Below are 25,940 nucleotides of genomic sequence, written 5' to 3'. Positions count from 1 at the left end.
TGGAAGGGACCACAAGGAGCAGCCAGTTCCAACCCCCTGCCATCTGCAGGGACACCCTACCCTAGAGCAGCCTGCCCACAGCCTCAGACAGCCTGGCCTGAAACACCTCCAGCCATGGGGCCTCAGCCACCTCCCTGGGCAACCCATTCCAGCCTCTCACCACTCTCAGGCTCAACAACTTCCTCCTCACCTCCACTCTGACTCTCCCCACCTCCAGCTTTGCTCCATTCCCCCCAATCCTGGCACTCCCTGAGAGCCTCAAAAGTCCCTGCCCAGCTTTTTTGTAGGCCCCTTCAGATCCTGGAAGGCCACAAGAAGGTCACCTGGGAGCCTCCTCTTTTCCAGACTGAACATCCCCAACTCTTTCAGTCTGTGCTCACAGCAGAGCTGCTGCAGCCTCTGAGCATCCTCCTGGCCCTGCTCTGGACACTCTCCAGCATCTCCACAGCCCTCTTGTCCCAGGGGCTCCAGAACTGGATGCAGGACTCCAGGTGGGGTCTCAGCAGAGCACAGCAGAGGGAGAGAATCACCTCCCTGGCCCTGCTGGCCACACTTCTGCTGCTGCAGCCCAGGCTCTGCTTGGCTTTCTGGGCTGCAAGTGCACACTGCTGGCTCCTGTTGAGCTTCTCATCCACCAGCACTCCCAAGTCCCTCTCCTTAGGGCTGCTCTTCAGCCACTCACTGCCCAGTCTGGATTGGTGCTTGGGATTGCCTGGTGTCTACTCTTACACAGAAGTCCTCGTTTGGAAGGTCCTGATGAAGACCAATGTTCTTTCATCAATCTCTGGAAGCTGCTATGAGTTGGTGGTGACTAAGTGAATGCAGGCATTTGGGACACACAACTCGGAGATCATTTTCAGCTGCCCTCTAAGCAAACCACCAGGAACTTGAGAAATGAAAGAAAACATTTTGAATGGCATGGGAAGAGATAAATAAAGAACAGCAATCAGACACATACCCTACATGGGAAAGGCAAAATGCTCCTCAGCCTGCCCTGCTGCAGACTTTGCCTCTGCCAGAATCACTTGTGGCAACACAGAATAAGGTGCAGAGCCTCAGTCTTGCTGCTTCTCATACTTTAAACACCGGAAAATAAATACTGGAAGCGTCCTTTCTGCTTCTTCAGAGCATTTCCTTCCTCTGCCCTTTCTTTTTCCATCTGACCACCCACAGCAGTGTTCCTTTTCTTCACATACTGGTATGAAGATCTGGGCAGCAGGCTGGGATCACACAACGGCGGTCTTGGCACCCAATCTCCCCCCCAAATGAAGAAACCAAGCTGCTTTCAAGCACATGCTCCTTAGGGCTTGGCTTTATGCACCCTATCCAAATGGCTGTATAAAAGATGCTCCTTCTCTGGGCTAACCTCCCCAGCAGCTGTGTTTCAGATCATTCTCCCAGCATGCTGAACTTCCTAACATCCTGCAGGTATTTAAAAACCACATTTAACACACAACCCCACAGCATAAATAATGTGATTTAAGTCTAAAATAAACCTCTCCAGAGGTTCTGAACTCATAGTGTGTACTGACCGAAAGAGACCTTGAGAAGTCATCCAGTCCAACCCCACTGAACTACGCAGGGACATATTCAATTGGATCAGGTTACTCAGAACTCCATCAAACCTGATCTTGAATGTCTTCAGGGATGGGACCTTCACTACCTCCCCTCCAATGCCTCTTCCAGTGTTCAAGCACACTCATGCTACCATAGAACAGAATCAGAGTTGGAAGGGACCACAAGGAGCAGCCAGTTCCAACCCCCCTGCCATCTGCAGGGACACCCTACCCTAGAGCAGGCTGCCCACAGCCTCAGCCAGCCTGGCCTCAAACACCTCCAGCCATGGGGCCTCAAACACCTCCCTGGGCAACCCATTCCAGCCTCTCACCACTCTCAAGCTCAACAACTTCCTCCTCACAGCCACTCTGACTCTCCCCACCTCCAGCTTTGTTCCATTCTCCCTCTGAGAGCCTAAAAAAATCCCTGCCCAGCTTTTTTGTAGCCCCCTTCAGATCCTGGAAGGCCACAAGAAGGTCACCTGGGAGCCTCCTCTGCTCCAGCCTGCACAGCCCCAACTCTTTCAGTCTGTGCTCACAGCAGAGCTGCTGCAGCCTCTGAGCATCCTCCTGGCCCTTCTCTGGACACACTCCAGCATCTCCACAGCCCTCTTGCATTAGAGGCTCCAGATCTGGATGCAGTTAAAGAGCTTATTCCTAATGTCCAGTCTAAACCTACCCTTCTCTAGTTCAAAATCATCACCCCTTGTCCCAGTGCTACATGCTCTTTTGCACAATCCCTCCCCAGCTTCCTTTCAGGCTCCCTACACACTGAAAGTTACCAAAGTAATGCTTATTATGTTTTTCTCATCAAAGAATCAGGATTTCAAACACCAGTGGGCTAAACCTTCCCTCAAGGAATCTGTGTGAGACACAATGTATGCTTTAGTCAGTTAACAGCTGCTGGACTCAAACACCTTCTACATTAATTATAATTCTGCCATTTCTTCAAGTGAAATCCCAACTAGAATCAATCTAATCTCTTTAGCTCTCAAGCAAGGAATTATATATATGTGTATTTTATATATATATACACATACACACCTTTCTTTTATTATATTCCTTCCCTTTTCACTCAGTTTCTTTTGGTAATGATTGGTTAACATATCCCAAATCCCTGATTATTTACAGAGAGATCAGGGAGATCTCCTCTCCAGTTTCATCTCTTTCCCACACCACCTCTGTCACACTCTAATCATGGAGGTTATTCCATTTCAAGTGAAATCTCCATTTTTCTTAGAGGCTTCATTGCTTCTAAGAAGTCTTGAGTGAGTAAAGAGCAATTACTAAGTTTGAGGTAGAAGGGAACAACATTTGCCAACAAGATCTCTTTCCCAGCCAAGACCTGGCCAGGCTGATCTAGGGTAGGGTGTCCCTGCCTGTGGTAGAGGGGTTGGAACTGGCTGATCCTTGTGGTCTCTTTCAACCCTGACTCATTCTATGACCAAATCAATGCTTTGCACATCCTATCTGTATACTTCCAGGCAAGAGACACTGCTCACATCTGTGTCTGAACTGTCACCTCCAAAAGTACAAGCTCAGCTGGAGCCTGGGAAAGATCAGCCGCAGCCAGTATCTCAGACAAAAATCCTCTTGTCCAAGAACAACCTTTCAGTGAAGTTTACACACTGATAAAACTGGGACTTGCACAAACCTCACCACACATAGGATCATAGGATGTTAGGGGTTGGAAGGGACCCAAAGAGATCATCGAGTCCAACCCCCCTGCCAGAGCAGGACAAGACCATCTAACACAGACCACAAAGCAACACATCCAGACATGGCTCAGATTGTGCCCTCCTGTGCTCAACAAACCCTGGAGCAGAGAGAAGTTGCTGTGCTTGGGGAGGGTCGTATCAGACTCTGGTAACTCACCAAACCCATCCTAATTAGCCCAAGTCATGGAAGAGCCTTCTGCCTATTAAAGATTGATTCACTCAGATATGCTGCTGCAAAAAATTGCTTCCTGTTGTGGCAATTGATGATGTTTGCTTTGCAGATCAGCAGCATGAAGAAAGGACGTTTGCACCAGGAAGACACAAGGATAATACAATTAATTCCTGAAAGCTGAGCCAGGCTCTTAAAAAACACTCACCGAATAATCACACTCCATAATTATGCCAATTTGCACAATTAAGAGCTGAATAAACACCATAAATTTAAATGAAAGACCCCAGGCACAGGCTGCTGCTGGTGGAATATTTTTAAATCCTAAATACACAACACCATCGATGACAATCTCTGTAACCACTGCAAGATGAGAGCCCCCACCTGCAATCCAGTTAGGTTCTTGTGCTGCTGTTTACCCCACAACAGCACACGCAGTCAGCAAAAGGATAAAACCAGAGCATTAAAGGTCTTTCTCCTCCAGCTTATTAGCATTGTTTCCTCCTCAATCCCATCCTGTGGTACAGTCACATCTGACAGTACATTTTATGTGCTCCTGAGATGCCCATCTTCTGCAAGCTCCCTGCTTCTCCCGAATGAGAAGCCATCCTGGTCAGAGAGTGTGCTGCTGTCACTACAGCCAAGCCAGGGCAAAACTCTCAGGGCACACTGAGGAACAGACATTAAAACCAACCATGCTCCATAACTAGTACATTCCTCTGGACAAACTTCATGTCCACAGACAAAGCTTTTGGCATTTGCATGCAGCCATCTCACACTGGCAATGGTAGATGAAAACAACAACAACAGTACCCACCGGCTCTCTGCCTGTTTCTCCTGCCAGGCACCTAAACCAGAGCTTTCTGATCACTTATCTCTCCCATCAGGCAAGACATTTCTCATACTCACCACTCAAGGTCTTTGTCTGCACTAGCACCTTCCTCACCAGGCTTGCCATACTGGAATTTTTACCCACGTCGCCTAAACCTGCTCAGGACCAAGGCAGGTGGAAGAATTCACACGAAACACGCCTGCATCTAGTCCCTGCGTCTCTGCCAGCTCCTGGCTTCTTCTGCTGAGGCTGCCGAGCGCCTGGATGAAGAAGGCTGGAAACACAAGACACACACACACACACACACGTGTGTGTGCACGCACAGGAAGCTTGGAACAGAACCAGTATGAAACATACCCACTTCCTTCTTCATGCTCCAGTATCTCCGCTGTAAACAAGCACTGCGCATTAGCGAAGCCAAGCTGAAAAGTCCAGCAGAGAAGGACAAAAGAAGGGAGTGGCCCCCAGTAAGGAATAACTATTTTAAATACACAAACATCTTCCCATCAGATTAAAAGGAGCTTTTAAATTAGGCAAATTCTGAAGCCATTGTTGTGACAGAATAACTCAGGACAAACAGGAGACACTGCTTCCTCCTCTGGAGAGGTCTCCTGCATTTCCAGTACGAAGCGTCCCAAAAGCGTTCCAAGCGCCTGGACAGAAGACTTGAGAAGAGTTTGTGTTGCTCCAGGGATAGAGAGCAAAGAAGGGGAAGGCAGATGCAGAAGAGGTATGACCTGCTATGACTGCTGCACCTCGCAGTGTAGGTGCCAGCAACAAGCAGGGGAAGGATGCTAAGCTCATGTCTGGGGCTACCAGTCCCGTCCCACAAGCGAGCTGCCAGCTCTCAGGCACAAGGTCAGCCTGGCAGGAGTGCATGTGTGTGTGCAAGCACTAGGCAGGAGTCAACTGCAGTCATGTTTCATAAACAGCCCACTTGTGTTTTGAGAGACCTCCACCTCACCCCACAGAGCTTCAAGCTCTTCTGGTCTTCAACAGGTTTTCTTCAGCCTTTTTGAAGCACTTAACTCCCAGCAGCTCCACCTCTGAGCCGACTGGAGAACACAACACCACTGCGCATCGCACGTACCACCAAAGCCTTGTGTTAGAGCCCTCTCTGTCTGCATTTGACACACTGCTGGCAATAAATGCTCTCCTGACAGATAAAGAACAGGAAGGCCAAGTTCTCCCGATCCAGAATGCTCCACATGAAGATAACAACGGCTTTGATCACTCCCACTGGATCTCCAGCAAGTCCATGTGGTTGGCAGGCAGGATGAATCTCCCCACCAGAGAGATGGAAACCACCACTTCTGCCTACCACTGCCCTCAATGATGTCCTGCTGCAGTCTGTGTCAAGATAGGTGGCTCTGGACAATATCCCACTTGGTCTGCAAAGAGAGCAAGACAGACAAAAAGCATTGTCCCATCTTCCCCTGCTGCAACAGGCTGCAGCAGCAGCCTTCCAAGCCTGTAAGCCTAACGTCATCAGGGAGGCCTGCTGCATCCAAGCATCCTTGGAAGAGAAAAAGGAAGGTGGAAAGGACAGCTTTGGTCCACCACCAAGGATCAGCCAACAGTGACCACCATCACCCTTGGCCAGGATGCAGCCATAGCAGCCTTTCTGCTCCTTGCAGGCGGACTTCTTCCCCAGCTGCCTTGGACAGGAAAGGCTATGAGGCATGTGGCTTCCCAGGACTAGGAACTTTACCTTGCCCCTGAAAATATACCAAAGTTAGAGCAGCTCTTGGCCTGGGACCTTCAGCAGCCAGTATCTTTATTGGCAGCTACAATGCACCAGTGCCTGGCCACTGTCTGGTTTCCCAAGCGAAGCCGCAGGGTGGCCAGCACAAAAGGCTGAGTGAAGAGAAGCTGGCAGCTTGCAGTACTTAGCCTCAAGATGATAAGAAGTGCCTGTCTGAAAAAATACTGCCATCTTATGCCTCTCCAGACAGATGCATGCTATTTATTTTTCCAGAGACCACTCAGCTTTAATACATCTAAGCTGAAATGCTGAGAGATCTGTGAGTGTCCAACAAATATCCTTTTTATTAGCCCCTTGCAAAGCTGGCTACCAAGAGATTCCTCATTTTCACTTGCTCCCTTCATAAGGCAACAGCAGATTCCACAGCCCACCTCTTCCCCTCCTCTTTCCACCCTGCCTTTCAAGGCAAACAAAATTCTCATGAATGTAAAGTCAAATTAATCTGCTGCTGTCCCTTAAGGCAAGATCAAGGGCCTGAGGGTCAAAAAAGACACAGAGCTGCTCTTAAAATCAGAGACTTCACAGGAAGCCTCTTCCCAGAGTACGTGGGGCAAGTCCCATAACAAGCCTCCATGTAAGAGAAAGAAGTCAAATTACAGAGAAGCAGGGGAGCAGAGGGCAAGCAGTGTCAAGCCCATCAGTCTCCTGCCAAAGGGCTGCTTCTTGTTCACTGGGCAAGACTAAAATGCAGCACTTCATTATGGAAGAACTGGACACAGTTTCAAGCCTTGATTGCTGTTTAACCAGACACAACAGGCTAGCACCCAGGAGTCTGACTGAGCAAGTGTCCCTTGGTGCTGGCACCCCTTCACTCAACCAGCAGGAGCCAGCCTGTGCCCTGCCAGAAGTCTTCATCCAGACTTTGGCTCACCTCTTGATCTTCTCTCCTGACAGCTCCCAAGACACATGCAGGGAACTGGCCATGCAAGTTGTTATTCTGGCCAACTCTTCCTAGGTAATTTTTCAAGTAGACCCTGTGACCAATCTCTTCCTAGAATATAGACTCTAGATTCTGGCTGAGGCACTTAGTGCCATGGTCTGGTTGATTGGCCAGGGCTGGGTGCTAGGTTGGCCTGGCTGAGCTTGGAGGTCTCTTCCAACCTGCTTGATTCTATGAAAACATTGTCTCCAACAGCAAAACTGAGTCCACACCAATCAGACTTAAGACTGCCCAGTCACAGTGACATGTAGCACACCATAGGACTGTGCTTGGATATGGACCACAAGGAGCAGCCAGTTCCAAGCCCCCTGGATGGGCAGGGACACCTTACCCTAGTGCAGGCTGCCCACAGCCTCAGCCAGCCTGGCCTTAAACACCTCCACCACATCCCTGGACAACCCATTCCAGGCTCTCACCACCTTCATGGTGAAGAACTTCGTCCTAACGTCCAGTCTGAACCTACCCATTTCTAGCTTTGTTCTACTCCCCCCAGTCCTATCACTCTCTGAGAGCCTAAAAAGTCCCTCCCCAGCTTTCTTGTAGGCCACAGCGCTTCAGTTTGAAGAGTGAGGACTTCAAGCAGCAGAGGCTGCTGGCAGCCTGGTTACAGAGGTGGTTCCACATCATAAAAATTAAGAAGTCCTAGGATGAGAGTGCTTGGGAGGGAGGAAACAGCTGATCTCTCCTCAGATGTAACCAGTGATAAAACAAGAGGGAATGGCCTCAAGCTCTGACTGGGTAGGTTTAGGCTGGGTATTAGGGAAAGTTTTTTCCCAGCAGGAGTGGTCAAGCATTGGAATGAGCTGCTCAGGGAGGTGGTGGAGTCACCAACCCTGGATGTGTTTAAAAGTTGTCTGGATGTGGTGCTTGGGGGATATGGTTTAGGGTGCACCTTGTAGAGTACAGACTATGGGTTGGACTTGATGACCCTGAGGGTCTTTTCCAATCTGAATAGTTCTGGAGACTTTCAAGGCTTATCTGGATGTGTTCCTCTGTGAACTGTGCTAGATAGTCTTGTCCTGCTCTGGCAGGGGGGATTGGACTGGATGATCTCCTTGTGTCCCTTCCAACCCCTAATATCTTGTGATAGAAACTCAGCATTTACAATTTCTGCTGTAACTGGAAATATACTCCAAACCAGGGACATTACCATCACGGATAGCTAGGGTGGAAGGATGCATTTTAAGTTTGGGATTTCACCTCTTTATGATGTGTGATCCCAGATCAAGACACATGAAGAGGCTGATGTGGTTTTAGGTCACATTTGTGCTCAGGATCCACCAGCACCTCCAGTTTTACAAGCCCTACCAGAAAGGAAGAACATCCTCTCCCACCCCTGAATGCTCCTCCTTATGCAGACTCTCAAAAGAGAGAGAAAAAAAGCTGACACCCAGCAGAGTGTCCTGATGTTTTCCATGCACTTGCCCTCTGATAAGCACAAAAATGCCTTCTGCTGGGCGTTTTCCCTCTTCACCTTCCTGGCCAAAAGCATTAACGCTGGGAAGAAAACGGAACCTAATGCAGTAGGTAATGATACTAAATATAAGCAGTGAGTCAAATCCCTTTAGCTTCCCAGGCCTTCAAGCTCAGCAGTGGTTTCAGGGGTGCAGAGGCAGGGCTCAGCCCCTGCACAGAGCCTACAGCAGCTGATCACTTCTGATTTTGGGGGGGTTCAAGCAAAACTTGCTCCTAAACCCAGAATTACTACAGAACCCTGTGGAACAGTTGGGCTCCAGGGAATTCTTTCTTGCAGCAGCAGTTGCCACTAAAAAGCCTCAGCACCAGCGACCATCTACCTAAACATTATCACCACTGGCTTAAGGAAAGAGATACAGAAAAAAGGACACAGGGCAGGGAGTGCCCAGCAGAACCTCTCAGAGAGCTCCTGCCATGGGTTTGGCAATGAAGCCATGGATGATGGCGTGCACCACTTAGGCAGCCACTAGGTCAAGAGAGGTGATTCTGTTCCTCTACTCTGCTCTGGTGAGACCTTACTCCGAGTACTGTGTCTGTCTCTGGGGTCCCCAATACAGGAGAGGCATGGGCTTGCTGGAGCAGATCCAGAGGAGAGCCACAAAGACGATCAGCAGGCTGCAGCACCTCCTCCTACAAAGACAGGCTGAAAGAACTGGGGGCTGTTCAGCCCGGACAAGAGAAGGCTCCAGGGAGACCTTAGAGCTACATTTCAATTTCTGAAATTGAGGAGGGCTGAGGAAGGACTGTTTAGAAAGGCTTGCAGAGACAAGACAAGGGGCAGTGGTTTAAAACTGGAGCAGTGCAGATTAAGGTTGGACGTCAGGAGGAAGTTCTTTACTATGGGAGTGGTAAAACACTGAACAGGTTGCCCAGGGATGTGGTGGAGGCTCTGTCCTTGGAGAGATTCAAAATCAGGCTTGAGGGGGCTCTGGGCAGCCTGATCTAGAATCATGGAAGTGACCTGGTTGGAAGAGACCTCCAAGCTCAGCCAGGCCAACCTAGCACCCAGCCCTAGCCAGTCAACCAGACCATGGCACTAAGTGCCTCAGCCAGGCTTGGCTTCAACACCTCCAGGCACAGAGACTCCACCACCTCCCTGGGCAGCCCATTCCAATGCCAATCACTCTCTCTGCCAGGAACTTCCTCCTAACAGCCACCCTAGACCTCCCCTGGCACAGCTTGAGGCTGTCCCCCCTTCTTCTGTTGCTGCTTGCCTGGCAGCAGAGCCCAACCCCACCTGGTTAGCCCACTTGGATGTGTCCCTGCTGACTGCTTGGGGGTTGGACAAGATGATCTTCGAGGGTCCCATCCAATCCAGTACATTCTGTGACTGTGTAGATCGCCTTGGATGGCTGCAGCTAGGCACACAGCTGAGCAGGCACTGGATGACTCTGCTCCCCAGCTCTAGCAGAAAGACAGGAAGAGTCCAAAGCATTCAACCGCCCTTGAAAGCAAGGTCTGAAGGCTGGCACAGCAACAGAAAGCCAGCAGGAGATGCTTCCCACTGCGCCAGGGACGGCAGGAGGCTGCTTTTGAAACAGAGACATACACACTGCTTAAAAAGAAGAGATTCAACAGCTAGCAGGGAAGTCAGTGGAGGAAATCAATGAGGCATTAATAGTTTTGATCATTCCCAAAGTATTTACACCGTCTGCGTTCCAAGACTTTATATTTCAAACAACAGCAACACAAAAAAACCCAACCCCAATAAAAGAAAAACAGAGGAAAGCCAAATATTCACACTCAGATGTTTGAGGGTTTTATGAAGTTTATCTCTACAGATACATTTATTAGTTCCTCCTTTCTCACCTCTGCAAACTGTGCCCAATCTGGAAACAAATCATCTAATAAAACAAGTCAGCTTTTGAAGCCTCCTGACTAACACATCTCTCTGCACATCAAGCAAGAATCACAGAATCAGGCAGGGTCGGAAGGGACCACAAGGAGCAGCCAGTTCCAACCCCCCTGCCATGCCCAGGGACACCCTACCCTAGAGCAGCCTGCACACAGCCTCATCCAGCCTGGCCTCAAACACCTCCAGCCATGGGGTCTCAACCACCTCCCTCGGCAACCCCTTCCAGCCTCTCACCACTCTCAGGCTCAACAACTTCCTCCTCACCTCCACTCTGACTCTCCCCACCTCCAGCTTTGCTCCATTCCCCCCACTCCTGTCACTCGCTGACAGCCTCAAAAGTCCCTCCCCAGCTTTTTTGCAGTCCCTTCAGCTCCTGAAAGGCCACAAGAAGGTCACCTGGGAGCCTCCTCTTCTGCAGCCTGCACAGCCCCAACTCTTTCAGTCTGTGCTCACAGCAGAGCTGCTGCAGCCTCTGATCAACCCAGTGGCCCTTCTCTGGACACACTCCAGCATCTCCACACCCTTCTTGGAATAGAGACTGCAGAGCTGGATGCAGTACTCCAGGTGGGGTCTCAGCAGAGTGGAGTAGAGAGGGAGAATCACCTCCCTGGCCTTGCTGGCCACGCTTCTCCTGCTGCAGCCCAGAATGCCAACCAGAGCCTGGGCTGCAAGTGCACACTGCTGGCTCCTGGTGAGCTTCTCCTCCAGCAGCACCTCCAAGTCCCTCTCCTCAGGGCTGCTCTCCAGCCAGGCACTGCCCAGCCTGGATTTGTGCATGGCATTGCCTATCACCCCTTATCCTGTCACTGAGCACCACTAGAAAGAGTTTGACCCCATCCCCTTGCCCCACATCTTTTAGATATTGATCAGCATCAATCAGATCCCCACTGATATGATCCCCACCAGTGATGAGGCAGCTGAAGAACGTCCTCGTCACCTCCAGCTTCGCTACATTCCCCCTTGTCCTGTCTGCCTACACACCAAACCTGCAGAGACAAGGCAAGACCTTCCCACCCAAATGTCAGCTGGACTGTGACAAGTGTTTCTCCCCTCTGGCAGAGGATCCCTGATGAACCAAATCACTTTGCTGGCATTTATCCATTCTTTTGAGGTGCAGTAAACAAAAAGTCCTCCAAGAAGAGTGAGATCTTAAATTCTGCCCATGAGAAGGTTTTGATAAGGAAGAACTTGCAGGGTGTTCTTTCCCACTGCTCTGCCTCCCCTGGGAGACAATTTTCCAAAAGGAAAGACATGCTAAAGATTGCTTTGGAGCTGCAATTTGATACAGGAGAGAAAACAACAAGAAAGAGGAGAGAGACAAGAAGCTAAATTCAGAAGATGGGAAATGTGAAACGGAAGATGGGAAAGAACTGCACAAACGATGCCTTTGCCAGTAAGGGGGGAAAGCCTTTGTGGCTGACACACAGTCCTGTGTGCCAGCCTGGCAGATCCCAGCAGCAAATTAGCTTTCAGCTGCCTAACTGCTTCCCTTAACTGTGGAGTGAATAACCCAGAATTCATACAGACAGGATATCTATTGGAAGCTGAACCAGAAACAGCCAAGGGTTCCTCCTGCGGGTTAAGGCACTGTTAAACGAAGGGAACCATAAAGAGATTGCAGCTTCCCAGCCAAAGCACACGTGTGAGTGATGCAAGGGAGGAAAGAAAGGAAGGGGGAGGTCAGGCAGAACAAGGATATGAAGCTAAAAAAAGCTATACAGTATCTACAGTGGTATCTGCAACAGTTTAAATGAGGATAAAACAGAAGAAACAGGCACTTGGGTTCTGCCTTTATTTAGAATCATAGAATCAAGCAGGTTGGAGAAGACCTCCAAGCTCATCCAGTCCAGCCTAGCACCCAGCCCTATCCAGTCAACCAGGCCATGGCACTAAGTGCCTCAGCCAGGCTTGGCTTCAACACCTCCAGGCACAGCGACTCCACCACCTCCCTGGGCAGCCCATTCCAATGCCAATCACTCTCTCTGACAACAACTTCCTCCTAACATCCAGCCTAGACCTCCCCTGGCACAACTTGAGACTGTGTCCCCTTCTTCTGTTGCTGGTTGCCTGCCATCAACCATGACTCTGCAGCCCATAGCCCAGCACAAAGAGATGTGCCTGAGCTGGAAATGGACATTGCATCTCCTTGCAAAACTGATTTTGGAGTTCATACAGGAGACAGCAGTGTATTTCTGTAACCCAAATGAGGTTCATCAAGGACAAGTGCAGAGTCCTGCACCTGGGAAGGAATAATAAACTGCACCAGTACAGGCTGGGAGGTGACTGCTGGAGAGCAGCCCTGTGGAGAGGGACCTGGGAGTGCTGGTGGCTAACAGTTACCCATGGCACAGCAATGTGCCCTTGTGGCCAAGAAAGCCAGTGGGATGCTGGGGTGGATTAGGAAGAGTGTGTGCAGCAGATCAAGGGAGGTTCTCCTTCCCCTCTACTCTGCCCTGGTCAGACCTCATCTTGAACACTGTCTTCAGTTTTGGGCTCCCCACTTGAAGAGGGACAGGGATCTGCTGGAGAGGGTCCAGCAGAGGGCTGCGAGGATGATGAGGGGACTGGAGGGCACTGTCTGAGGAGGAGAGGCTGAGGGACCTGGGGCTGCTTAGTCTGGAGAAGAGAAGATTGAGAGGGGATTGAATCAATGTCTATAAACATCTGAGGGCTGGGGGTCAGGAGAGGGGGGGCACAGGCTCTGCTCACTGCTCCCTGGGACAGGACAAGGAGCAATGGGTGTAAGCTGCAGCACAGGAGGTTCCAGCTCAGCACAAGGGGGAACTTCTTTCCTGTGAGGGTCCCGGAGGTGCCCAGAGAGGTTGTGGAGTCTCCTTCTCTGGAGACTTTCAAGTCCTGTCTGGATGTGTTCCTGTGTGATCTGTGTTAGATAGCCTTGTCCTGCTCTGGCAGGGGGGTTGGACTCGATGATCTTCTTGGGTCCCTTCCAACCTCTAGTATCCTGTGAGCCTGTGAACCCAGTGTTCAGCACAGGGAGGAAATGCTGTTTCCACCTGCAGAACATCCACCTCACTCCTGATGGTTGTTACCACCCAACTGCTCCCAGCTCTTGCCACTGGCTCTGCTGGGAGGCAAGACTAATGACTTTGTCATCACCAGAGCAAAGGAAAACAAATCAGACCTCCTCACTGCCCTGTGTCCCTTGCAGCAGGGGAAGATCTTCAGTCCAGACAAAGGAAGTGTCTCCTCCAGTAATTTGGTTATTGGTGCTGGACATGGAGCACAGAACTCCCAAGCATAAATTACCTATTTGATCATAGGACAGTGCCAGATTGCAGGAAGAAAACAGTGCTGTGACTGCATTAGCAAACTGCCATACCTTTATAAATATCAAAACGTGTGGTTATGAAAGTAACTGACAGTAATTGGAGCTTTGTCTGCTCTGCAAGGTAGAAGAAACTCAAATGTCTCCACATCCCACATTTGCAGTCACTCCCCCAGGGATATCAAACTCAGTCATTTGCAGCTTTAGTGACAAGTCTCCAGGTCTGGAATAGCTTTATTGCAGGTGTCAGTGTCTGAAGAGGAGGATGTGGGTATTAATCTTCAACAAAAAGGGTTTTTTAACATGGAATCACACAGAAAGGCAGGGGCTTGAAGTAACCTCTGGAAACTGTCTAGTTCAACCTCCCCTGCTGAAGTAGGGTCATGCAGAGATCACTGCCCAGGATCACACTGTCCAGTCAGATTTGGAATCTGGGTTTGGGTGTTACCCACCCTCCACTCTTATGAAATCACAGAATCAACCAGGCTGGAAAAGAGCTCCAAGCTCATCCAGCCCAACCTATCACCCAGCCCTGTCCAATCAACCAGAGCATGTCACTAAGTGCCTCATCCAGGCTTTTCTTCAACACCTCCAGGGACAGTGACTCCACCCAAACTAGACTCAGCCAAGCTGGAAATTAAGGAATGAATCTTTATATTTACAGCTCAGCACAAGACACAAGCAGGTATTTACAATCTCTACAGCTACAGACAGAAATACACAAGTTAAAAGTGATACAGAAGCACATCAGCCCTCTCAGAAACCAGAGTCCCCAGGAGGGGCTCCCAACCACCTTAACACCTCCTTTCCACCCCTCTACCTTATCCCAGAGCTTGCCTTAAGTGCTAGGTGAGTTTGGAGGATCAGCCAGGGGGGTTAGAAGCAGCAGGATGAGTTACACAGAAAGCAGTCCAAGGAGAAAAAAAACACAGGCACCCAGAGACACACAGTGACTGTCTTATCCATGTCTGTGTTCTTGTTTTTATCCATCTCAGCAAGCCTACAAGTGAAGTAGGCACCTCCACTGCTTCCCTTTCACAGCCTATCATCTAATTTCTTTCACTAGAATAGCCTCAAACTAGCACACCTGCAGAGAAGGGGACTCCACAACCTCTCTGGGCAGCCAGCTCCAGGGCTCCAGACCCCTTATAGGAAAAAAGGTTTTTTCAGCAAGGAGGTCAGCCAGCCATAACAGCCACTTCTTAAAAACCCTTCCTTACCAGATGGCAACTTACCTCTCTCTCACCTGTTTAAAACAATTCTCAGGGTTCTTAAAATATTCAAATACTCCCCTAAGCCTTAAGCTTATGTTTTAAAAATCCAAGAGATAGAAAAGATTCTTTCCCTCCCCAGCTTCTCATGCATGTCACCTTTCCAAGCAACTTCATCCTTGCCCCAGCTTTCACCCATTGAAAAGCTTGGCTCCTCCAAAAGGAAAGACTTCTGTGCTCTGCACACTGCAGCTAACTCAAGTTGCTCCTCAGGACTGGATCCCTCTACTCTTCAATCCTAAAACTTCAATAAAAGGGACTGCTGAGCTGTGGAGTGTGTCCACAGAAGGGCAACAAAGCTGGTGAAGAGTCTGGAGAGCAGGTCTGATGAAGAGTGACTGAGGGAACTGAGGTTGTGTAGTATGGAGGAGGCTGAGGAGAAACTTCATTGCTCTCTACAACGGCCTGAAAGGAGCTTGGAGTGAGGTGGGGATTGGTCTCTTCTGCCTAGTATCAGGTGATAGGATGAGAGGAAGTGGCCTGAAGTTGTGCCAGGGGAGGTTGAGGTTGGCTATTAGGAAAAATGTCTTCCCTGAAAGAGTGGTCAGGCAGGGGAACAGGCTGCCCAGGGAGGTGGTGGAGCCAGCAGCCCTGGGAGCGCTCAAGAAATGTGCGGGCATGGCACTCTGGGATGTGGTTTAATGGCCATGGGGTTCAAGGACCTTAGAGATGTTTTCCAACCAAAACAATCCTATAGAGACAGTATGAGGGGGAAAAAAATTCTGCTGGCAGAGTAATAGTGGTGTAGGCACACTACGAAACCAGTCCAGCACATAATCCCCACAACTGCGCTCAGCACCTGGGCCTAGGAGAGGCTGGCACAGAGCCACCCTTCACCTGGAGCAATGGCCCCAGCAGTAGCTTGGCTGTGCTGCTTGGGTTCTCCTCCAGGCCAGCAGAGGAAACTGGCCAGCCTATGTGCAGCTTCTCCTGGGACCTCCCTCTTCCCCCACCACAGCCCAGACATGTTTAACTGCCGTGCCTGCAGATGAGATGGCACAGTTGGCAGACAGCTGTGAAAAGCCTCTCTCCGTCCCTAAACTTGCACACATGTGGAAGCAAAACAGAGGAGTTCAGAACCACAGGAGCATCTTGTAATTTGCTCTCCAAAATAACCCTAAAAGCCCATGGCAATCCAAGAGCTAAAGAATCTGCTTTTCCTCCCAAACCCTCTAATGGGCATTTCAGTCCCACGTCATCATGGCAATCAGAACTGCCCTTTCTGAGAGAGGAGGGATTGGTACACTGGCTGTGTGAAGGGCTGGACATGCAGTTTAAAGCTGAAGCTGAGGCAGCAGTGCCCAGGTGGGCAGCAGAGCCAATGGCATCCTGGGCTGGCTCAGGAGCAGTGTGGGCAGCAGGACAAGGGAGGTTCTTCTGCCCCTGTGCTCAGCACTGCTCAGGTCACACCTTGAGTGCTGTGTCCAGTTCTGGGCCCCTCAATTCAAGAGAGATGTTGAGGTGCTGCAAGGTATCCAGAGAAGGGCAGCAAGGCTGGGGAGGGGCCTGGAGCACAGCCCTGTGAGAAGAGGCTGAGGGAGCTGGGGGTGTGCAGCCTGCAGCAGAAGAGGAGGCCAGGGCAGAGCTCATTGCTGTCTACAACTGCCTGAAGGGAGGTTGTAGCCAGGTGAGGGTTGGGCTCTGCTGCCAAGCAAGCAACAACAGAAGGGGACAGAGTCTCAAGTTGTGCCAGGGGAGGTCTAAGCTGGATGTTAGGAGGAAGTTATTGGCATAGAGAGTGATTGGCATTGGAATGGGCTGCCCAGGGAGGTGGTGGAGTGGCTGTGACTGGAGGTGTTGAAGCAAAACTTTAACCTGCCAGATATCTGCTGGGAACTTAATTCAGCAGAGAGGAGGCAGTCCAGGAGATTTCTGGAGTGCATGGAGGACAGCTTCATGACCCAACTGTTAAACGAGCCTACCAGGGGTCAAGCTCAGCTTGACCTGCTGCTCTCCAACAGAGAAGGGCTGGTAGGAGATGTGATAGTGGGAGGCTGCCTGGGGTGTAGCGACCACGAGTTAGTGGAGTTTTCAATATACAGGGAGGTAGGGAGGCACTTCAACAAAACCTACACCTTGGACTTTAGGAGGGCAAACTTCAATTTGCTCAAGGAACTTATTTCCAATGTCCCCTGGGCAGCAGTTCTTGAGAACAAAGGGGTCCAGGATGGTTGGACTTACTTTAAACAGGAGCTCTTGAAGGCACAGGAACTGGCAGTTCCCACATGCCGAAAGATGAGCCGCAGGGGGAGGCGACCAGCCTGGATGAGCAAAGAGCTCCTGAAGGAAGTGGGGGAGAAAAAGAGGGTGTATCGCCTCTGGAAGGAGGGGAAGGCTTCTCCTGATGTGTTTAAGGAGGTAGCCAGACTATGTAGGAGAAAAATTAGAGAGGCTAAGGCTCAGCTAGAACTTAGGCTGCCACTTCCGTGAAAGTTAACAAAAAACACTTTTATAAATTTATCAATGCTAAAAGGAAGGGCAAGAAGAGCCTCCACTCCTTACTGGACCAGGAGGGGAACACTATAACTGATGATGAAGCAAAGGCAGAGGTCCTGAATGCCTTCTTCGCCTCAGTTTTCAACAGTAAGGAGAGAGGAGGAGGAGGCAAATGGCCTCTTAAACTGGGGGATGGGGTCGGGGAGCAGTGTGTTCCCCTGGAAATTCATGAGGAATTAGTTCAGGACCTGCTGAGCCATCTGGACACCCACAAGTCCATGGGACCAGATGGGATCCATCCCAGGGTGCTGAGAGAGCTGGCAGCTGAGCTGGCCAAGCCACTCTCCATCATTTTCCAGCAGTCCTGGCTCACCGGAGAGGTCCCAGGAGACTGGAAAGTGGCCAACGTGGTCCCCATCCACAAAAAGGGTCGGATGGAGGAACCTGGGAACTACAGACCTGTCAGCCTGACCTCAGTGCCAGGGAAACTGATGGAGCAGGTTCTCTTGGGGCCAATAACTGCGCACCTGAGGGATGGCAAAGATCTCAGGTCCAGCCAGCATGGGTTTAGGAAGGGCAGATCCTGCCTTTCTAACCTGATCTCCTTCTATGATCAGGTGACTGCTTGGTGGATGTAGGGAGGCCTGTGGATGTGGTCTATCTGGACTTCAGCAAGGCCTTTGACACTGTCCCCCACAGCAAACTGCTGGCTAAGCTGTCAGCCCGCGGCTTGGATGGTAACACTCTGTGCTGGGTTAGAAACTGGCTGGAGGGCCAGACCCAGAGAGTGGTGGTGAATGGTGCCACATCCAGCTGGCGGCCAGTCACTAGTGGTGTCCCTCAGGGATCTGTGCTGGGCCCCATCCTCTTTAACATCTTCATAGATGATCTGGATGAGGGCATCGAGTCAGTCATCAGCAAGTTTGCAGATGACACTAAGCTGGGGGCAGATGTGACTGAGCTGGAGGGCAGAAGGGCTCTGCAGCGGGACCTTGACCGCCTGGACAGATGGGCAGAGGCCAATGGGATGGGGTTCAATAGCTCAAAGTGCAGGGTGCTGCACTTTGGCCACAACAACCCCATGCAGAGATACAGGCTGGGGTCAGAGTGGCTGGAGAGCAGCCAGACAGAGAGGGATCTGGGGGTACTGATTGATACCCGCCTGAACATGAGCCAGCAGTGTGCCCAGGTGGCCAAGAGAGCCAGTGGCATCCTGGCCTGCATCAGGAGTGGTGTGGTCAGCAGGAGCAGGGAGGTCATTCTGCCCCTGTACTCTGCACTGGTTAGACCACACCTTGAGTGCTGTGTTCAGTTCTGGGCCCCCCAGTTTAGGAAGGACATTGAGATGCTTGAGCGTGTCCAGAGAAGGGCGACGAGGCTGGGGAGAGGCCTCGAGCACAAGCCCTACGAGGAGAGGCTTAGGGAGCTGGGGTTGTTTAGCCTGGAGAAGAGGAGGCTCAGGGGAGACCTTATTGCTGTCTACAACTACCTGAAGGGTGGTTGTGGCCAGGAGGAGGTTGCTCTCTTCTCTCAGGTGGCCAGCTCCAGAACAAGAGGACACAGCCTCAGGCTGCGCCAGGGGAGATTTAGGCTGGAGGTGAGGAGAAAGTTCTTCACTGAGAGAGTCATTGGGCACTGGAATGGGCTGCCCGGGGAGGTGGTGGAGTCGTCGTCCCTGGGGCAGTTCAAGGCAAGGTTGGATGTGGCACTTGGTGCCATGGTCTAGCCTTGGGCACTGTGGTAAAGGGTTGGACTTGATGATCTGTGAGGTCTCTTCCAACCTTGGTGATACTGTGAAAACCTGGCTGAGGCACTTAGTGCCATGGTCTGGTTGGTTGGCTTGGGCTGGGTGCTAGGTTGGACTGGCTGAGCTTGGAGGTCTCTTCCAACTTGGTTGATTCTGTGATTCTAAGTTTTTAAGTACAAGGCTAGTGAGACTCTGGAATAGGTTGCCCAAAGAGATTGTGGACGCTTCCTTCCTTGAGCAACCAAGTCTAGCTGAGAGGTGTCCCTGCCCATGGCAGAGAGGTTGGAGTAGATGAGCTCTCAGCTCCCTTCCAACCTAAGCCATTCTGTGATTCTATGAGTGAATTCTCCTCTCCTGGGCTTTTTGTTTGAGCTACAACTGGTGGCTGTTGAGCAAGTTGGTTGATTCTATGATTCCATGAGCTAACACTGTGAAGTAATAGCAGAAGGGAATGAGTGAAGAGGAGGAAGAGAAGGAATACAGCCAAACAGGTTGTGGCTTGGGGGTGGGAGAAGAAATGAATTATAGGAAGCCTAACAAACAAAGTCTATGTCACACTTTCTTTCCTATAAAATCATAGGGGACAAACACACACAGGTATTTTTCACCTCAGCTACTAAGTACATATCCCCCAGGCTATATTTTCCAAGGACTTGAGGAAATACTTTTCTTAAAGCTAAAAATACAAGGGAATGCTCACTTTATCTACTATGCAATCTGAATCCCCACTTCCAAACGGCAGGGGCTGGAGACAATGAGAAATTGCTAGATTGCAGAGTCCTCTGCAATGCAGTCAGCAACAGCTGAGGGGTAAAGTTGGACAAACACCAACCAACTTCAGAATGCCAAATTAAGTTTGCTTGCACAGCTGCTGCTAATAAAAACCACACAGCCTTCCCCTCGGTCCCTACAGCACCTCACAGTGCTTAAATGGAACTAAAATCAGGGGAAAAAAAGCTCAGGGAAAGAAAAATATCCTGTCTCTAACATCAGCCTTGCCTGCAGCCAGGTGAGTGGAGCAGCTACAGTCTTGCCTGCAGCCAGGTGAGTGGAGCAGCTACAGTCTTGCCTGCAGCCAGGTGAGTGGAGCAGCTGCAAAGCCAGGTACAGCCTCAAGCATGATCCTACACTGAGGGTTTCTGGTGAAGCCCATTCCAGGCAGGAATTAACTCCATACTCCAAGTGGCACAGCAGCAACACACATGGAGCTTCCAGCGAGACACAATGGAGTCGTGAGAGAAGCAGACAGGGAAATATTTCCCTGCTATCTCATGGATAGATGGAACTGTGCTAAAAATTTATGCAAAGGCCTGTTGGGAGCTACAAAAGAGTTTCTTCCTGTTCTATAGCCACAAACTGCTGGCCAGGCAGGCAGGGTGATCCTGCGAGTCGCTGTAAAGTGATAATGTGCACTGAGCTGCAGAAGCCACTCTGTCAGCTCGGTAATTACATGAACGAGCTGATCTATTAACAGCCATGTCTAAATACAGCCCCCCAAGGGGCTACAACTCTATCAGAGAGGTACTTGGAGAGGAAAGGTTGCTGTTGGGAGGGAGCTGAGATGGCAGAAGGGAAGACTGGCCAGGTGGTTATTGGTGGCAAGAATTTACCTACTTAGGGCATAATAAATCGTCCTAGTTGAGGAAAGCAAAAAAGAAGGTAATTACACTACAAAGAACTTCATTTCACAGAGGCTGCATTTCAGAGTGCATCTGTTAACTCCCATTTGCCTCTCTGCAGCAGATTAGCAACAGAAATTCTCTGCTTGCCCCTCAACTGATGAGTTTCCCAACTGCATTAGCAAAGGCAAAACACAGCCCTGCGCTTCTTAACAGCTCTGCCGCTGCGAAAATGATGCTGATTTCAGAAGGCAGCTTCTCCCCTGGTAAGGAAGATGTGTCAGTGAGTTATTCATACCCACAGCCCTTTGACAGTTAACCCTAGCAGCCACCCTTCTCTGCACAAGAAAAATTACTACTGGAGCACAAAGCACCTTGTAGAGCAAACTAATCCCAAGAGCCCCCTAATAGAAGTCTGTTGTAGCCTCAAGAGCTATCCTTCAAAGAAACACCTGTTCCTGCCTGCTTGCTTGTCTAAATCACACTGTAAAGCAGGCATTTACCTTCTCAGCTCCAGCTTACCAAGATTCATCACACAAAGCATTCACTCCTTCTCTGCAACTGCAAGTTAGTTCAATTTCATCTTCGTCTGACACCTAAAGACCATGAGTATGGAGAACAGAAACACATTGGGAGAAATACTCAGCTTTTCTAAGCAATAGAATCATAGAATCCACCAGGCTGGAAGAGACCTCCAAGCTCAGCCAGCCCAACCTAGCACCCAGTCCTGCCCAACCAACCAGACCATGGCACTAAGTGCCTCAGCCAGGCTTGGCTTCAACACCTCCAGGCACAGCGACTCTACCACCTCCCTGGGCAGCCCATTCCAATGCCAATCACCCTCTCTGGCAGGAACTTCCTCCTAACATCCAGCCTAGACCTGCCCTGACACAACTTCAGACTCTGTCCCCTTGTTCTGTTGCTGCTTGCCTGGCAGAAGAGCCCAACCCCACCTGGCTAGAGCCTCCCTGCAGGCAGCTGCAGACAGCAATGAGCTCTGCCCTGAGTCTCCTCTTCCCCAGGCTGCACACCCCCAGCTCCCTCAGCCTCTTCTCACAGGGCTCTGCTCCAGGCTCCTCCTCAGCTTCCTTGCCTTTCTCTGGACCCCTTGCAGCACCTCAACATCTCTCTTGAATTGAGGAGCCCAGAACTGGACACTGTACTCAAGGTGTAGCCTGAGCAGTGATGAGTACAGGGGCAGAATAGCCTCCCTTGTCCTACTGGCCACACTGCTCCTGCCACAGACCACAATTTCTTCTTCTTATGGGTAGCCTCCACCAAATCCACTCACGGCTGTTACTCCTGTTTAAACCCTCCATGGCAGAACATGTTCATCTTTCATCCATAGTAGTTCTATTTGCACCCTGGACATGTTCTGGTTTTCCAGTAGTGGTTAGAAAAAAAGGAAACATTTCTCCCTTACCTCTCCCCATTACAACAGGGAAAAATACCCCACAACCTATATCAGGAGCTGCAATGTCTCTGTCACGTTTGATTCATCACACAAGAAAAGCCCTTTGAGAAAGAGGAGTATTTGTATATAGCAGAGGCAAAGATGTCAAAGAACACACACAGAACCACAGAACTGGTTTGTACCAGGGGAGGTCTAGGCTGGGTGTTAGGAGGAAGTTGTTGGCAGAGAGAGTGATTGGCATTGGAATGGGCTGCCCAGGGAGGTGGTGGAGTCACCAACCCTGGAGGTGTTCAAGCCAAACCTGGCTGAGGCACTTAGTGCCATGGTCTAGTTGACTGGATAGGACTGGGTGCTAGGTTGGCCTGAATGAGCTTGGAAGTCTCTTCCAACCTGGTTGATTCTATGATTCTGTGTTATGAAGACCAACTGTTAACCTAGCACTGCCAGGTCACCACCAAACCATGTCTCTCAGCATCATGTTTACACATCTCAAATTCCTGTAGGGATGGGAACGACTTCTCGACATGAGGAAGGCTGCAGTCAGAGATGTGATGCTGCATTCCTTGGCAATGCTATCACTTTATTACCCCTCTCTTCAAGGAATGAGGCAACCCTGCAGCACTTAAGATGACGATGGGAAGGGAAAAGGGATGAAGAAATGAAGGTGTGGTGAACAACAGTCAAAACCAAGGTTACTCACAAAAACTCTCATAAAGAAACCTGCTCTGCTGCCTGCTTTTCCCTTTGCATCTTTCACAAAGCCATGTGCTTGTATTTGTGAATATGTTTGGGCTTCCCTTTATAAATAAAAGAGCACTGCACACAGCTCAGTGCTGTGAAAAGCATAACCCTGGATGAGCAGCAAAGAGCCACAGGCCAATAGTCAGCAACTTTCAACACAGCAGGCATTAGGGATTCCACTGACTATGGTCCTTTTGTTACCAGCGCTGAAGGACATCAAATATTTATCTCATTTCACTGGCACATGTTGCTTTAGAGCACTTAGATTTCACACAGCCTATGCTTTCTGTGTGAAACACAGAATAAGCTTTTAATATGTATATTGTTCTATTTCCAAGGGAGACTGAGGGTCAAACTGGAGCCCACCACGGTAAAGAACCTGAAAAGACTGCCCTGACAAAATGTTAACTCACTGAAGTTGTTATCATCAGGTTTGCAGTGAAGAGAGCACATAGATTCTAAAATTATATTGGGGTGTGTGTGTGTGTGTGTGTCTGTTTGGTTATTTGCAGCTTGGGGTTTTGTTTTAATTGACCATTTTTACCAGATTTGCTCCAAAAGAAGACTTGCAAAAACAACAGAGAAGATGCACACAAGATGCACACAAGATGCACACAAGATGCACACAAGATGCACACAAGATGCACACAAGATGCACACAAGATGCACACAAGATGCACACAAGATGCACACAAGATGCACACAAGATGCACACAAGATGCACACAAGATGCACACAAGATGCACACAAGATGCACACAAGATGCACACAAGATGCACACAAGATGCACACAAGATGCACACAAGATGCACACAAGATGCACACGGGGTTGGAAGGGACACCTGGCGATCACATAGCCCAGTCCTGCTGCCCACAGTGCTCCTGATCCAAGCCAGGATGCCATTGGCTCTCTTGGCCACCTGGGCACACTGCTGGCTCATGTATGAAGCCATGAGTATACACTCACACCAGATACAGTTTAGACTCCACACATGGGACTAAGTCCCAAAGCAAGACATGGGCACACAGAAGCACCTAGACAACAAAACCTTCTGGGACTACTGCCAGCTAAGGAACGATAATAATGAGTTTAATTCAGTAAGGAAGATGACATCAGATATACAGGAAGCCTTCTTGACTTGTTTGCTGTTTAGGCACTAAATCTAGGCTGGGTTTAAGGTGTAAGACTGAACCCTGCCCCACAATGTGTTCAGAAACCACATAAGGAAAATCCTGGGTTGAAAACTGAAAAAAAAACCAGATTCCAGATACTCCTAAGTAAAACACTGAGGATGAGGAAGAGGAAGGCATGCAGACACTTCTCTGAGGCTAAATATTGAGGGGGTTTCTCCTCTGGTGAAATCCCTCCTCGGTGCAGAGGGACACTTCAAAGCTAAGCTAGCACTCACTGAAATCCCCCAATTAAACTGGAGCAGATACTTCAAAATGAAGTCCAAATTACCAAAAAACTGCCCCTGAAGGCTCTTTGTAGAACTACTTTATTTAGATAATCAACAAAGCAATACAACTTAAGAGTGGCAAAAGCAGCAGGAATAACCTACTCCAAAGGGAAAAACACCCCCAAACCAACACTTCAGCCTTCAGATATCATCCTTCTGCCTGCCCTGAAACAATAGGACTCTGTTCTCTTTGTACTGCTGGCAGACTCTGTTTCAGCCACCACACCCAGCTCTGGGAAGGGCTGATAGCCACTGATGTGTTTGCAAGATGGTGCAAGGTGAAGTCCAAGTTAATGACCCCATATCCCGTTGCATTTATTTGTTTGGGTTTTTCACTTTCACACTAGGGTGTTAGGCTTAGGGAAAGCACAAGCACAGGGGTGTTGGAAGAACAAGGATAGAAAGGGCTTGCAGGGAAAGCACAAGCACAGGGGTGTTGGAAGAACAAGGATAGAAAGGGCTTGCCCTATGCCAGCCACTGATTAGAAACCCAACGAACAGCCAAAAGGAGCACAGCCGAGCTCATGAATAGCAACCAGCAGCTGCAGGCAAAAGAGCTGGAGCAGGGTCCCTCAGGACCTATGTGCTCTCCGAGTTAGCAGGGCACAGGCTACCTAGCCCAGGGAGGCACTGCGGCAGGGCTCCCACCAGGCTGTCTCACCAGGGCCTCTCAGCCTCAACTGGCACAAGCTTCAAAGCAAGGGAAAATTCCTTCCCCCATACATTCCAGCCTCAGCCTCTGCAAAATCTGCAACCCACATCTAACCCTCCTTCAGCAGGAAACAAGTCAAACGTGAGCCTTGCTTTACATACTTGGAGTCATAGGACCAGGCAGGTTGGAAGAGACCTCCAAGCTCATTCAGGCCAACCTTTTTAGCCTGGAGAGGAAAAGGCTGAGGTGGGGGATCTTATCAATGCTTATAAATACTTAGCTTGGTGGGTATCAGGGGGAGGGGGCCAGTTTGGTGCCCAGAGACAGGGCAAGAGGTAACAGGCACAAACTTGAACACAGGAAGTTCAATCATAAAATCAACCAGGTTGGAAGAGAGCTCCAAGCTCAGCCAGGCCAACCTAGCACTCAGCCCTATCCAATCAACCAGACCATGGCACTAAGTGCCTCATCCAGGCTTGGCTTCAACACCTCCAGGGATGGCGACTCCACCACCTCCCTGGGCAGCCCATTCCAATGCCAATCACTCTCTCTGCCAACAACTTCCTCCTAACATCCAGCCTGAACCTCCCCTGGCACAACTCCAGACTGTGTCCCCTTCTTCTATTGCTGCTTGCCTGGCAGCAGAGCCCAACCCCACCTGGCTACAGCCACCCTTCAGGTTACTGCAGACAGCAACTTCTGGCAGTTGGGTATAACACCCTGAGCTAATTTTCATTGATGTAGGCCATCAGTGACAGACAAATTACACTGACACAAATCCAGACTAAATCAAAATAAACCAGTTCATGAATTGTGTGGGGGTAATACTCAAGATGTACATCTTGAGGTAGCTCGGGGTCCTCTAGCCAGGCTGAGGAGCTGCAGAGGACAAGCTGCTAACTTTGTGGAGTCAGTGATGTGCTGGAACAATAAAAGGCTTTCAGCCAAATGAGCATTGCTTCCTCCAGACCATCATTTAAAAATTAAGCTCCATAAAGATAAC

At 49.9% G+C, this 25,940-nt stretch overlaps 1 protein-coding gene across 5 annotated transcripts in view; it reads right to left on the bottom strand.

Annotated features, from left to right (window-relative positions):
* Positions 1-25,940, bottom strand: part of RASAL2 (RAS protein activator like 2) — a 243,006-nt gene that overhangs the window by 184,711 nt on the left and 32,355 nt on the right. Inside the window, exon 1 of one of the 5 annotated variants that reach the window (XM_064148136.1) lies at positions 4,353-4,490. The exons of the other annotated variants lie outside the window; for them this stretch is intronic. Coding sequence (XP_064004206.1) covers positions 4,353-4,401 — 49 coding nt within the window. The 5' untranslated portion in view covers positions 4,402-4,490. Of the gene's footprint in view, positions 1-4,352; positions 4,491-25,940 lie in introns of those variants that run through there. 5 annotated transcript variants of the gene reach the window in all.

The sequence above is a fragment of the Pogoniulus pusillus genome, chromosome 8, assembly GCF_015220805.1.
Source record: "Pogoniulus pusillus isolate bPogPus1 chromosome 8, bPogPus1.pri, whole genome shotgun sequence".
NCBI classification, from domain to species: Eukaryota; Metazoa; Chordata; class Aves; order Piciformes; family Lybiidae; genus Pogoniulus; species Pogoniulus pusillus.
Note: the sequence above shows the minus strand (reverse complement) of the source record. Positions and strands in the feature narration are given on the sequence as shown.